The sequence below is a fragment of the Salvelinus alpinus genome, chromosome 9 (assembly GCF_045679555.1).
Source record: "Salvelinus alpinus chromosome 9, SLU_Salpinus.1, whole genome shotgun sequence".
NCBI lineage: Eukaryota > Metazoa > Chordata > Actinopteri > Salmoniformes > Salmonidae > Salvelinus > Salvelinus alpinus.
This window is the reverse complement of record NC_092094.1, coordinates 31,092,552-31,105,340: the sequence shown is the minus strand read 5'-3', so window position 1 is coordinate 31,105,340 and position 12,789 is coordinate 31,092,552. Positions and strand designations below refer to the sequence as shown.

Below are 12,789 nucleotides of genomic sequence, written 5' to 3'. Positions count from 1 at the left end.
GTTTGATGTCACCTGTTTGGTACAAAAACTATGCACACACACACACACACACACACCCAACACCTGCGCGCAAGAGCACTCTTCCATCTGAGGGGCTCGCTCAACTTCCTCTGTGTGCGTGGATGTTAACCGCGGGAAGCTCGGTAACGAAAAGAGATCACTACTCCCCAGTCTGTCCAGTGAAATGTTCCGTTAACCTCCCGGTGGATGAACTCTGAGATGAACCGTCCGCGGAGAGTCAAACTGTTTCTTCTTTCGTGGTATTCAGTCCTCCAGCTGCTGACAGCACAAGGTGAGTCTCCCAACGACACGTGCGCATAATCCCTAATTCATAACTTTTACAGCTGATTCATTTATCCAGTGTTTCGGCGCTTTTGACATTTTAAATGTGTCATAGCCTACGTAACTTAATTTCAGAGACCAGCAATTTAGGATCTGCGCTATATCCGTGATCTCGATTAAAAAAGTTTATTGACGTTTGAACATGATAAAATAGCGGATAATTTTACTGTTGCTGTATGACATCTATTTTTTTGTCCCTCTTTAGTGACATTACTCGCATTATCAACTGACAATGTAGTTGTGTAAATACTTCTTATTTGTGCTGTTTAAATATGTGCAATACTGATTCTACTGATATGCAGGACTGGTTCTGCATTTGATATGTGTTGTGATAGTGATATGTGAGCCTGTACATTGTGATAGTGATATGTGAGCCTGTACATAATTGGAACATGCTTAACACCCCAGCCATCCTAGAATCTAAGCTTGATGCCCTCAATCTCACACAAATTATCAATGAACCTACCAGGTACCACCCCAATTCCGTAAACACGGGTACCCTCATAGATATCATCCTAACCAACTTGCCCTCCAAATACACCTCTGCTGTTTTCAACCAAGATCTCAGCGATCACTGCCTCATTGCCTGCATCCGTAATGGGTCAGCGGTCAAACGACCTCCACTCATCACTGTCAAACGCTCCCTGAAACACTTCAGCGAGCAGGCCTTTCTAATCGACCTGGCCGAGGTATCCTGGAAGGATATTGATCTCATCCCGTCAGTAGAGGATGCCTGGATATTTTTTTTAAATGCCTTCCTCACCATCTTGAATAAGCATGCCCCATTCAAGAAATTTAGAACCAGGAACAGATATAGCCCTTGGTTCTCTCCTGACCTGACTGCCCTTAACCAACAGAAAAACATCCTATGGCGTTCTGCAGTTGCATCGAACAGCCCCCGTGATATGCAACTTTTCAGGGAAGGTAGAAACCAATATACACAGGCAGTTAGAAAAGCCAAGGCTAGCTTTTTCAAGCAGAAATTTGATTCCTGCAACACAAATTCAAAAAAGTTCTGGGACACTGTAAAGTCCATGGAGAATAAGAACACCTCCTCCCAGCTTCCAACTGCACTGAAGATAGGAAACACTGTCACCACCGACAAATCCACTATAATTGAGAATTTCAATAAGCATTTTTCTACGGCTGGCCATGCTTACCACCTGGCTACCCCTACCCCGGTCAACAGCACTGCCCTCCCCTCTGCTACTCGCCCAAGCCTTCCCCATTTTTCTTTCTCCCAAATACAGTCAGCTGATGTTCTGAAAGAGCTGCAAAATCTGGACCCTTACAAATCAGCCGGGCTAGATAATCTGGACCCTTTCTTTCTAAAACTATCTGCTGAAATTGTTGCCACCCCTATTACTAGCCTTTTCAACCTCTCTTTCGTGTCGTCTGAGATTCCCAAAGATTGGAAAGCAGCTGCGGTTATCCCCCTCTTCAAAGGGGGGGACACTCTTGACCCTAACAGCTACAGACCTATATCTATCCTACCCTGCCTTTCTAAGGTCTTCGAAAGCCAAGTCAACAAACTGATTACCGACCATTTCGAATCCCACCATACCTTCTCCGCTATGCAATCTGGTTTCAGAGCTGGTCATGGGTGCACCTCAGCCACGCTCAAGGTCATAAACGATATCTTAACCGCCATCGATAGGAAACAATACTGTGCAGCCGTATTCATTGACCTGGCCAAGGCTTTTGACTCTGTCAATCACCACATCCTCATCAGCAGACTCGACAGCCTTGGTTTCTCTAATGATTGCCTCGCCTGGTTCACCAACTACTTCTCTGATCGAGTTCAGTGTGTCAAATCGGAGGGTCTGTTCTCCGGGCCTCTGGCAGTCTCTATGGGGGTGCCACAGGGTTCAATTCTTGGACCGACTCTCTTCTCTGTATACATCAATGATGTCGCTCTTGCTGCTGGTGATTCTCTGATCCATCTCTACGCAGACGACACTATTCTGTATACTCCTGGCCCTTCTTTTGACACTGTGTTAACAACCCTCCAGGCGAGCTTCAATGCCATACAACTCTCCTTCCGTGGCCTCCATTTGCTCTTAAATACAAGTAAAACTAAATGCATGCTCTTCAACCGATCGCTGCCTGCACCTGCCCGCCTGTCCAACATCACTACTCTGGACGGCTCTGACTTAGAATATGTGGACAACTACAAATACCTAGGTGTCTGGTTAGACTGTAAACTCTCCTTCCAGACTCACATCAAACATCTCCAATCCAAAGTTAAATCTAGAATTGGCTTCCTATTCCGCAACAAAGCATCCTTCACTCATGCTGCCAAACATACCCTTGTAAAACTGACCATCCTACCAATCCTCGACTTCGGTGATGTCATTTACAAAATAGCCTCCAAAACCCTACTCAATAAATTGGATGCAGTCTATCACAGTGCCATCCGTTTTGTCACCAAAGCCCCATATACTACCCACCACTGCTACCTGTACACTCTCGTTGGCTGGCCCTCGCTTCATACTCGTCGCCAAACCCACTGGCTCCAGGTCATCTACAAGACCCTGCTAAGTAAAGTCCCCCCTTATCTCAGCTCGCTGGTCACCATAGCAGCACCTACCTGTAGCACGCGCTCCAGCAGGTATATCTCTCTGGTCACCCCCCAAAACCAATTCTTCCTTTGGCCGCCTCTCCTTCCAGTTCTCTGCTGCCAATGACTGGAACGAACTACAAAAATCTCTGAAACTGGAAACACTTATCTCCCTCACTAGCTTTAAGCACCAGCTGTCAGAGCAGCTCATAGATTACTGCACCTGTACATAGCCCATCTATAATTTAGCCCAAACAACTACCTCTTTACCTACTGTATTTATTTATTTATTTTGCTCCTTTGCACCCCATTATTTCGATCTCTACTTTTTCTATCTCTACTATCTCTACTCTACTTTTTTTTTTTACTTGCTATATTGTATTTACTTCGCCACCATGGCCTTTTTATATTTTTATTTATTTATATATTTTGTTTGCCTTCACCTCCCTTATCTCACCTCACTTGCTCATATTGTATATAGACTTATTTTTCACTGTATTATTGACTGTATGTTTGTTTTACTCCATGTGTAACTATGTGTTGTTGTATGTGTCGAACTGCTTTGCTTTATCTTGGCCAGGTCGCAATTGTAAATGAGAACGTCTTCTCAATTTGCCTACCTGGTTAAATAAAGGTGAAATAAAATAAATAAATAAACATTGTGATAGTGATATGTGAGCCTATACATTGTGATAGTGATATGTGAGCCTATACATTGTGATAGTGATATGTGAGCCTGTACATTGTGATATTGATATGTGAGCCTGTACATTGTGATATTGATATGTGAGCCTATACATTGCGATAGTGATATGTGAGCCTGTACATTGTGATATGTGAGCCTGTACATTGTGATAGTGATATGTGAGCCTGTACATTGTGATAGTGTGATAGTGATATGTGAGCCTGTACATTGTGATAGTGATATGTGAGCCTGTAACGAATTTCCTCTTCGTCTGAGGAGGAGTAGCAAGGATCGGACCAATGTGCAGCGTGGTAAGTGTCCATAATGAGATATTTAATAAATCAACAGAACACTGAACAAAAATAACAAAAGTACAAACAAACAACCGAAACAGTCCCGTATGGTGCAAACACTAACACAGGAAACAATCACCCACAAAACACAATAGAAAACAGGCTACCTAAATATGGCTCCCAATCAGAGACAACGACTGACACCTGCCTCTGATTGAGAACCATACTAGGCCAAACACATAGAAATATAACAACAGAACAAAACATAGAAAAAGAACATAGAATGCCCACCCCAACTCACGCCCTGACCAACTAAAATAAAGACATAAAAAAGGAACTAAGGTCAAAACGTGACAGTACCCCCCCCCCAAAGGTGCGGACTCCGGCCGCAAAACCTGAACCTATAGGGGAGGGTCTGGGTGGGCATTTCACAGCGGTGGCGGCTCTGGTGCGGGACGTGGACCCCACTCCACCATAGTCTTGGCCCACTTATGTGGCGCCTTTGGAGCGGCGACCCTCGCCGCCGACCTCGGACTGGGGACCCTTTCAGCGGGCCCCGAATAGACGGGAGACTCCGGCAGCGCCGGACAGGCGGCAGACTCCGGCTGCACCGGAGTGAAAGGCGGCTCCGGCCGCACCGGAGTGACGGGCGGCTCCGGCCGCACCGGAGTGACGGGCGGCTCCTGACTGACGGGCGGCTCAGGCAGCTCCTGACTGACGGACGGCTCTGGCTGCTCCGGACAGGAGGGAGACTCTGGCTGCTCCGGACAGGAGGGAGACTCTGGCTGCTCCGGACAGGAGGGAGACTCTGGCTGCTCCGGACAGGAGGGAGACTCTGGCTGCTCCGGACAGGAGGGAGACTCTGGCTGCTCCGGACAGGAGGGAGACTCTGGCTGCTCCGGACAGGAGGGAGACTCTGGATGCTCCGGACAGGAGGGAGACTCTGGATGCTCCGGACAGGAGGGAGACTCTGGATGCTCCGGACTAGAGGGCGACGCTGGAGACTCCGGACTAGAGGGCGTCGCTGGAGGCTCCGGACTGACGTCCTTCGTTGGAGGCCTCATGCCATGGATCCTCACCGGAGGCTTCGTGCCATGGATCCTCACAGGAGGCTTCGTGCCATGGATCCTCACAGGAGGCTTCGTGCCATGGATTATCACTGGAGGCTTCTTGCCATGGATCATCACTGGAGGCTTCTTGCCATGGATCACCACTGGAGGCTTCGTGCCATGGATCATCACTGGAGGCTTCGTGCCATGGATCATCACTGGAGGCTTCTTGCCATGGATCATCACTGGAGGCTTCTTGCCATGGATCACCACTGGAGGCTTCGTGCCATGGATCATCACTGGAGGCTTCGTGCCATGGATCATCACTGGAGGCTTCGTGCCATGGATCATCACTGGAGTGGAGAGACACACAGGAGGCCTGGCTCTGGGAGAAGGCACAGGACTCACCAGGCTGGGGAGACATGCAGGAGGGTTAGTGCTTAGCACAGACACAGAACTCACCAGGCTGGGGAGACATGCAGGAGGCCTTGTCCTTGGCCAAGGCACCGGATTCACTGGACCATGGAGGCGCACTGGCGGTCTCGAGCGCAGAGCTAGCACCACTCGTCCTGGCTGGATCCCCCCTGTATTCCGGCAAGTGTGGGGAGTTGGAACAGGCCTCACTGGGCTGTGCTGGCGAACTGGAGACACCGTGCATAGGGCTGGTGCAGTATACCCCGGGCCGAGGAGACGCGCTGAGCCGGCATCATCCCTCCTGGCTCGATGCCCACTCTAGCCCGGCCGATTCGAGGAGCTGTAATGTAGCGCACCGGGCTATGCGTGCGCACTGGGGACACCTTGCGCTTCTCGCATAACACGGTGCCTGCCCAGTCACTCTCTCGCCACGGTAAGCACGGGGAGTTGGCTCAGGTCTCCTACTTGAGTCCGCCAATCTACCCGTGTGCCCCCCCCCCCCCCCCAAAAAAAAAGTTCTGGGGCTGCCTCTCGTGCCCGTTACCTTGCGCCAATTCCTCGTAGTGGCGCCGCTCCGCTCTAGCTGCCTCCAGCGCCTCTTTCGGACGGCGATACTCCCCCGGCTGTGCCCAGGGTCCTTTGCCGTCCAAAATTTCCTCCCAAGTCTAGGAGTCCAGAACCCTCTGCTCCTGGTTACCACGCTGCTTGGTCCTTTTTTTGTGGGTGATTCTGTAACGAATTTCCTCTTCGTCTGAGGAGGAGTAGCAAGGATCGGACCAATGTGCAGCGTGGTAAGTGTCCATAATGAGATATTTAATAAATCAACAGAACACTGAACAAAAATAACAAAAGTACAAACAAACAACCGAAACAGTCCCATATGGTGCAAACACTAACACAGGAAACAATCACCCACAAAACACAATAGAAAACAGGCTACCTAAAAATGGCTCCCAATCAGAGACAACGACTGACACCTGCCTCTGATTGAGAACCATACTAGGCCAAACACATAGAAATATAACAACAGAACAAAACATAGAAAAACAACATAGAATGCCCACCCCAACTCACGCCCTGACCAACTAAAATAAAGACATAAAAAAGGAACTAAGGTCAGAACGTGACAGAGGCTGTACATTGTGATAGTGATATGTGAGCCTGTACATTGTGGTAGTGATATGTGAGCCTGTACATTGTGATAGTGATATGTGAGCCTGTACGTTGTGAAAGTGATATGTGAGCCTGTACATTGCGATAGTGATATGTGAGCCTATACATTGCGATAGTGATATGTGAGCCTGTACATTGCGATAGTGATATGTGAGCCTGTACATTGTGATAGTGATATGTGAGCCTATACATTGCGATGGTGATATGTGAGCCTATACATTGTGAAGGTGATATGTGAGCCTGTACATTGTGAAAGTGATATGTGAGCCTGTACATTGCGATAGTGATATGTGAGCCTGTACATTGCGATGGTGATATGTGAGCCTATACATTGCGATGGTGATATGTGAGCCTATACATTGTGAAGGTGATATGTGAGCCTGTACATTGTGATAGTGATATGTGAGCCTGTACATTGCGATAGTGATATGTGAGCCTGTACATTGCGATAGTGATATGTGAGCCTGTACATTGCGATAGTGATATGTGAGCCTGTACATTGCGATAGTGATATGTGAGCCTGTACATTGCGATAGTGATATGTGAGCCTGTACATTGCGATAGTGATATGTGAGCCTGTACATTGCGATAGTGATATGTGAGCCTGTACATTGCGATAGTGATATGTGAGCCTGTACATTGCGATAGTGATATGTGAGCCAGTACATTGTGATAGTGATATGTGAGCCTGTACATTGTGATAGTGTGTGTGTGATGTTTTATTGATGGCATTTTCTTGTGTTTAGAAGCTCAGAGCCAATTGACAGAGACAGACGGAAGACTACAGAGGTGAGATGAGTGGATGAAAGGAAAAGAGAAACTCATCCCCTCCGGGGACTTATTCATTCAATGTCATGACCAAGCTGGTGTGTGTTTGTGTTTGGCTGTATTGAAGTGGTCTTAAGTGCTTTTAACTTCAGTTTGCATGTTTCTCTTCATAATGTACGTTTCTCTCCGTGTGTGCGGTGTGTGCGTGTGCTTGCGTGTGCGTGTGCGCGTGTGCGTGTGCAGGAGGGCTAATGCACTGCGGAGGAAACGGGATCTCCTAGGGGAGGAGGTAGGTACACTACACCTAAGAGAACCAGAGGTCAGGACTCACTCAACACACTGACCAGCACAAAGATGCCTTTGTAGGACACACACACACACACTGGGGCAACTACACAAACACACAAACAGGGCTAGAGATACACAGCGGTGTAGTGGAGAGTTAAGGCCACGGTTTTTCTGCACGGTTGTTACCCACATTTTACAGAAAAATAGCATTGAAAGTACAGATTGTTACTTTTTCCACCGCGACCGACTACCTATTTCTTTACCACTACATCATTGGATACACACATACCACACACACTATACACACAGTGTGACAGATTCACAAACTGGGACTGGTAGGTATGTATGTGTGTGTGCTCATCAGTGCTCTCTCCTCTCCAGACATTCAGTCCTCTTCTCTCTGAAGCAACTCTACCTCGCAGTGTTCTACATAATTACACGGCCCGCGATGCCTCCTCAGGTAGACACACACACACAGGGTGAGGTTGGGTCAACGCGGCTACAGAAAAGCCTAAAAAGCAGTCTATCTTGTAAAGAATCATTTGTTTTCAAAAGTCTTTCCAGAGAAGATTGAGGAAAGACTGTGTGTGTTTTACCAGAGTACTGCGGCTGTCTGAATGGGGGCTGGTGTCAGGAGGGGGGGGTGTGTGACTGTGCACAGTTCCAGGCCCTCGGAGACCGCTGCCAGATCAGTGAGTAGCACACACACTCCACAATGCATGTCTCATTTGTGTGTGTGTGTGTGTGTGTGTGTGCGTGTGTGTGTGTGTGTGTGTGTGTGTGTGTATGTGTCTACATGAGGGTTAGACCGACACGTCAATCAACAATCATTAATAAGCTGCATTAAATTAATAACCACACACACACACATACACACAACCCCCCCTAGTCCATATAGTGTGTGATTAAGTCTGGAAGATTAGGGTTGAGTTTCTGTAGACTACATCAGAACTGGATCTAGTACAGCCTCTATACTATGAGCTTGCCTGAGAATTTAATTAGTGCTTCCCTTGCCCAACTATGGTTGGTTTTGGTGGGTTTGGTGGCGCAACGGTAATATGAAGTGTTGCTGTTGGGTTCTTGTCCCGGGTGAGGCAGACAGGGACCAACTCTGTTACACACTGTTTCTGTTAACCAAATACCTACCTGGTTAAAGTACCACCACAGCACCACCACTGTTACACAGTGGGTCTAGTTGGCAGGTCTGGGAATAGTGCAGAGACAGGGGTTTCCTGGAACTGAGCAGCTTTTAGTGAGCTGGCACTGTGTGCAACCAACCTCTCCATAGCCTCCTACACACAAAGACATACCAGTGCACCTTCAAGCTGATTCATAGTTGAGATAAGCATACACAACTCTGTGCGTGTGCATGTGCGTGTGTGTGTGTGTGTGCGTGTGCGCGTGTGCGTGTGCGTAGTTCCTAACCAGGGCCAGGACAGAGATGGGATATGCAGGTCTTGGGGTCAGTACCACTATGAGACGTTCGATGGCAGCTACTTCTACTACCCTGGAACCTGCTCCTACATACTGGCCCAGGACTGCCGCTCAGCCACACCACAGTACACTGTGTGGGTCCATAACAGCCGTGTGTGTGAAGGCAGTGTGTACTCCTGTCCCAGGGCTCTCAGTCTCTTCTTCCCCAACGAGGAGGAGATCCACATCTCTGGATACCAAGTCCACCAGGGGGGTCGCAGGTTAGTAGGATATGGACAAATGTGTGTGTGTGCGTGCGTGCGTGTGTGTTTGTGCTTCGTAATGTGTGTGTGTGTAGGGCGGCAGGTAGCCTAGCAGTTAGAGCGTTGGTCCATTAACCGAAAGGTCGCTGGTTTGAATACCCAAGCTGACGAGGTGAAAAATCTGTCCATGTGCCCATGAGCCAGGCACTTAACCCTCATTTTGTCCAGGGGCGCCGTACTACTATGGCTGACCCTGTAAAACAATATGTTTCACTGCACGTATCTGGTGTATGTGACAATAAAGCATCGTAAAAAAAATTATAATAATCCGTGTGTGTGTGTAGGCTGAGCCTACCCCAGACAATAGGAGGTGTGTTTATAGAGCGTCTGGCTGACTACCTGCTGGTGAAGAGCGTGTTTGGCTTCTCTCTGGCGTGGGACGGGGGGAGCGGAGTATATCTGAAGATGTCTGAACAGCACCACGGCACCCCCTGTGGCCTTTGTGGGAACTACAACAACCTGCCCAACGATGACCTCACCACAGCCCGCGGTGAGACACACACTCGCACACCTCATCAAAGCCCACTGTAAGACTGGACAGACGGGTCCGACCAGTCTCTCATCCTCCCTCCTCCATCCATCTCTTATCCTCTCTCTCAGCACCCAATCATCCCTCCATCACAACCTTTCTCCTCTCAGCACCACAGGGAACCATTATAGTTATTATTACTGAGGGGGAGGCCCTAGTCCTGTAACCTGAGAGGAGAGGAGAGCAGAGAGGAGAAATGGGCAGCAGGTTGCTTAGTGGTTAAGAGCGTTCGGCCAGTAACCGAAAGGTCACTGGTTCGAATCCCACTACTGACTAGGTACAAAATCTGTAGATGTGCCCTTGAGCAAGGCACTTAACCCTAATTGCTCCTGTAAATCATTCTGGATAAGAGTGTCTGCTAAATGACCTGAAGGTAAATGAGAAAAGATGGAACAGAGGAAACCAGAGGAGAGAGTAGTTCTTCTAATATACAGTTGTTCTATTATATTGGATTATAGTCAGGCATGTAGAGGGAGGAACCTTAACCGTGTGTACGTGTTTCGTGTGTGTGTGTGCCTGTGTGTAGGCGTGCAGACAGAGGAGCCAGCAATGTTTGCTAACAGCTGGTCAGTCGATCTGCCCCATGAGAGAGGCTGCCCTCTAGTGGACATAGACTTCACTGGACCCTGCCACTCTGAGTCTGACATGGACGTAAGACCTGTCTGTCTGTCTGTCTGTCTGTCTGTCTGTCTGTCTGTCTGTCTGTCTGTCTGTCTGGAACCCTTTTGCTTGAACCTGGCTTGTCCATGTACCTTTGTTATGTGTGCTTATTTCTGTGTTTTATTGTAATATGTTGATGTAAAAATGTGTGTGTGTGTGTGTGTGTGTGTGTGTGTGTGTGTGTAGGATGCCATAGAGAAGTGCAGTGCTCTCCTGTTCTTCCCCTTCCTGTCCTGTCATGAGAACATCGACCCAAACCCCTACTTGGCCAGCTGTGTCTCCGACCTCTGTGTGTAAGTCACTCCAGAGTATTCATGTGTCCTATAAGTCAGATGGTATTTGATTCCTCAATGTCGTCAGAGTGTTGTCTGGCTGTTCTCTGACTGTTGTCTGACTGTTGTCTGTGGGTTATCTGAGTGTTGTCTGACTGTTGTCTGGGGGTTATCTGAGTGTTGTCTGACAGTTGTCTGGGGGTTATCTGAGTGTTGTCTGACAGTTGTCTGGGGGTTATCTGAGTGTAGTCCGACTGTTGTCTGGGGGTTATCTGAGTGTGGTCTGACTGTTGTCTGGGGGTTATCTGAGTGTAGTCCGACTGTTATCTGAGATGTGTCTGACTGTTGTCTGGGGGTTATATGAGTGTTGTCTGACTGTTGTCTGGGGGTTATCTGAGTGTTGTCTGACTGTTGTCTGGGGGTTATCTGAGTGTTGTCTGACTGTTGTCTGGGGGTTATCTGAGTGTTGTCTGACAGTTGTCTGGGGGTTATCTGAGTTGAGTGACTGTTGTCTGTGGGTTATCTGAGTGTTGTCTGACAGTTGTCTGTGGGTTATCTGAGTGCAGTCTGACTGTTGTCTGCTGTAATTAGGTCAGATGAGGAGGAGACGTTTTGCCGTGCGCTGGTGGAGTACACACGAGCCTGCAGCCATGTAGGATACCCTGTACGAGAGTGGAGAGACAGCTTCCCATCCTGCAGTCAGTAATGTTACACTAACAACCCAAACCTTCAACTAACCTAGAGCTAACTTATTACTACAGTCAGTCTTTAATTTGACTGTTCCATAGATGATGGCTGTGAGGAGAGTTTTGTCCATAGAGACTGTATCAGCTGCTGCCCTCCCACCTGTACCTTTGATAAGGAGTGTCTAGGAACTAACCTGCACTGTCTGGATGGATGCTACTGCCCTGATGGTACACTCATACACTCATACACACACAGACACACAGACACAAACGCACACACACTCCCTCTCACCCTCTGTGTGTCCGTCTGTCTCAGGGTTGATTCTGCAGAATGGGACTTGTATCGCTGTGTCTCAGTGTCCTTGTGTCTACCACGGCACCTCATACACACAGGGACACACTCTGGAGCAGGGCTGCAGTGTCTGGTAAGTGAGTGAGTGAGTGAGTGAGTGAGTGAGTGAGTGAGTGAGTGAGTGAGTGAGTGAGTGAGTGAGTGAGTGAGTGAGTGAGTGAGTGAGTGAGTGAGTGTGTGTGTGTGGGTGTGTGTCACTAACCTGTGGTGTGTTTACAGTGTGTGTATGGGTGGAGTGTGGAACTGCACGGACAACAACTGTACAGGTGAGCTGACCATGTCATACAGTATATTATCACAGCTCATTAGTGGGACGATACAATGTCACACCCTCTCTCTCTCTCTCTCTCTCTCTCTCCCTCCCTCTCTCTTGCAGCGGAGTGTTCAGTAGTAGGTGACGTGTTTGTGACATCGTTCGATGGGAGGATGTTCCTGCAGCCAGGGGAGTGTCAGTACGTCTTGGCCAAGAGCCGCAGCGGCAGCAGATTCACTGTTACACTGCAGTATACCACCTGCACAAAGGTAACACACACACACACTGCAGTATACCACCTGCACAAAGGTAACACACACACACACTGCAGTATACCACCTGCACAAAGGTAACACACACACACTGCAGTATACCACCTGCACAAAGGTAACACACACACACACACACTGCAGTATACCACCTGCACAAAGGTAACACACACACACACACACTGCAGTATACCACCTGCACAAAGGTAACACACACACACACTGCAGTATACCACCTGCACAAAGGTAACACACACACACACTGCAGTATACCACCTGCACAAAGGTAACACACACGCACACTGCAGTATACCACCTGCACAAAGGTAACACACACGCACACTGCAGTATACCACCTGCACAAAGGTAACACACACACTGCAGTATACCACCTGCACAAAGGTAACACACACACACACTGCAGTATACCACCTGCACAAAGGTAACACACACACACACT

General features: G+C 48.4%; 1 protein-coding gene across 1 annotated transcript in view; it reads left to right on the top strand.

Moving 5' to 3' along the window:
* Nucleotides 1-59: 59 nt before the first annotated feature.
* LOC139584636 (otogelin-like protein) overlaps nt 60-12,789 on the top strand; it is a 63,454-nt gene continuing 50,724 nt past the window's right edge. Inside the window, exons 1-14 of the mRNA XM_071416715.1 lie at nt 60-292; nt 7,263-7,305; nt 7,528-7,573; nt 7,954-8,032; nt 8,172-8,264; nt 8,990-9,266; nt 9,593-9,798; nt 10,364-10,488; nt 10,684-10,790; nt 11,361-11,467; nt 11,558-11,683; nt 11,772-11,880; nt 12,027-12,073; nt 12,184-12,329. Of these exons, the coding sequence (XP_071272816.1) occupies nt 208-292; nt 7,263-7,305; nt 7,528-7,573; nt 7,954-8,032; nt 8,172-8,264; nt 8,990-9,266; nt 9,593-9,798; nt 10,364-10,488; nt 10,684-10,790; nt 11,361-11,467; nt 11,558-11,683; nt 11,772-11,880; nt 12,027-12,073; nt 12,184-12,329 (1,596 nt within the window). The 5' untranslated portion in view covers nt 60-207. The remainder of the gene's footprint in view (nt 293-7,262; nt 7,306-7,527; nt 7,574-7,953; nt 8,033-8,171; nt 8,265-8,989; nt 9,267-9,592; nt 9,799-10,363; nt 10,489-10,683; nt 10,791-11,360; nt 11,468-11,557; nt 11,684-11,771; nt 11,881-12,026; nt 12,074-12,183; nt 12,330-12,789) is intronic.